Genomic DNA, 1,734 nt, shown 5'->3' with positions numbered 1-1,734 from the left:
GAATATGAAAAGGAAAAACTGAATGAGCGACTTGCTAAACTTTCAGATGGAGTAGCTGTGTTGAAGGTAAGACTGCCTTGCAGGTAAACATTTTAATTTTAGGCTCTGAGTCTAGTGATACTGGTTCTGTGGTTTTACCAATAGTAACTAAATAAATATCTTTCCCAATATTTTTAGGTTTTTGTTTGTTTTGTCTTTTGCATGTGTGTATGATCAAACTTTCCATGGAGTACATGTAGCAGTCGGGCAACTATCAGCAGTTGGTCATCTGCCTTTCCACTGTGATTCTAGGAGCCCTTAGACTATTAGCTTGTAGGGCAAGCAAGACCTTTGACCCACTTGGGTCATATCCCAATGCCTTCTGAGTCATAAACAGTCATCTATCCCCTACTGGTATTATGCATGAGACTGAACTCGCTTAGACCAGGCTAGCCTTGAACTGAAAATCTGCCTCTGTCTCCCAAGTGCTGAGATTAAAGGTGTGCACACTGCTGCTTGGCTAGCATCCTTTTCTCAAGCTGCAGTACAGCTTGTGTTGTGGGAAATTCAGGGTTTTGTTAGTGGGGTAGATTGTAACCTGTTATTCTAGAATTGCTTCCTTTTGTTGTTTCTTTTGTTTTGAACTCTGCGGTAGCCCCAGCTGGCCTCAGTTGGTGTAACCCACCGGCTTTAGCCTCTCAAGTGCTGGGGTCATGACTATGTGACACTGTGCCCAGCTTAGGTGTGCCGTCTAGGTGGCTTTAAGTGGTCATTGAATGGGGAAGACCATGCTAACTGGAATTTTAATCTGTAGGTTGGAGGGACAAGTGATGTTGAAGTGAATGAGAAGAAAGACAGAGTTACAGATGCTCTCAATGCCACACGAGCAGCTGTTGAGGAAGGCATTGTTCTAGGAGGGGGCTGTGCTCTGCTCCGGTGCATCCCAGCCTTGGATTCACTAAAGCCTGCCAATGAAGATCAGAAAATAGGTAAAGATTTATTTATTATACTTCAGTAAACTTTAGCTGTCTTCAGACACACCAGAAGGTGGCGTCAGCTGAGATTTGAACTCAGGACCTTTGGAAGAGCAGTCAGTATTCTTAACTGCCCTGAAAAGTATTGTTGATTAGCAATGTACCACATTTTACAGGGGGGTTATCTCACCTATGGTAGGATTGGATAAGTCTTCTCACTTATTAAACTTTGTTTTCTTTTTTTAATTATTTTGTGTGTGTTGGGGGTACATTTTGCCTGCATGTTTTGTGTGCTATGCATTTGCAGTATTCTCTGGACCAGAAGCGGGGATTGGATAGCCTGGAACTGGAGTTACATTGGTGCTAAGGATTAAACCAGGTCCTCTGACTCCCCCAAAAGGGAAAACAAAAGTAAATTTGTGAAAATGTGTTTGCTTTGTAGGTATAGAAATTATTAAAAGAGCACTTAAAATTCCTGCAATGACAATTGCTAAGAATGCAGGTGTTGAAGGATCTTTGATAGTTGAGAAAATTCTGCAGAGTTCCTCAGAAGTTGGTTATGATGCCATGCTTGGAGATTTTGTGAACATGGTGGAAAAGGGAATCATTGATCCAACGAAGGTAAATAAATCAGCATTTCGTAAACGCTGGGTGGCTTGCTCTCTGGTGCATAGTTTTCGTTCATTTTTAATTATTTTACTAAAATTTTTTCTAGGTTGTAAGAACTGCCTTACTGGATGCTGCTGGGGTGGCCTCCTTGCTAACTACAGCCGAAGCTGTA

The 1,734-nt window shown here is 41.9% G+C and overlaps 1 protein-coding gene across 1 annotated transcript in view; it reads left to right on the top strand.

Annotated features, from left to right (window-relative positions):
- Positions 1 to 1,734, top strand: part of Hspd1 (heat shock protein family D (Hsp60) member 1) — a 10,946-nt gene that overhangs the window by 7,801 nt on the left and 1,411 nt on the right. Inside the window, exons 10-13 of the mRNA XM_031368980.1 lie at positions 4 to 66; positions 794 to 968; positions 1,396 to 1,574; positions 1,669 to 1,731. Coding sequence (XP_031224840.1) covers positions 4 to 66; positions 794 to 968; positions 1,396 to 1,574; positions 1,669 to 1,731 — 480 coding nt within the window. The remainder of the gene's footprint in view (positions 1 to 3; positions 67 to 793; positions 969 to 1,395; positions 1,575 to 1,668; positions 1,732 to 1,734) is intronic.

Source organism: Mastomys coucha, unplaced genomic scaffold, assembly GCF_008632895.1.
Source record: "Mastomys coucha isolate ucsf_1 unplaced genomic scaffold, UCSF_Mcou_1 pScaffold14, whole genome shotgun sequence".
Classification (NCBI taxonomy): domain Eukaryota; kingdom Metazoa; phylum Chordata; class Mammalia; order Rodentia; family Muridae; genus Mastomys; species Mastomys coucha.
Note: the sequence above shows the minus strand (reverse complement) of the source record. Positions and strands in the feature narration are given on the sequence as shown.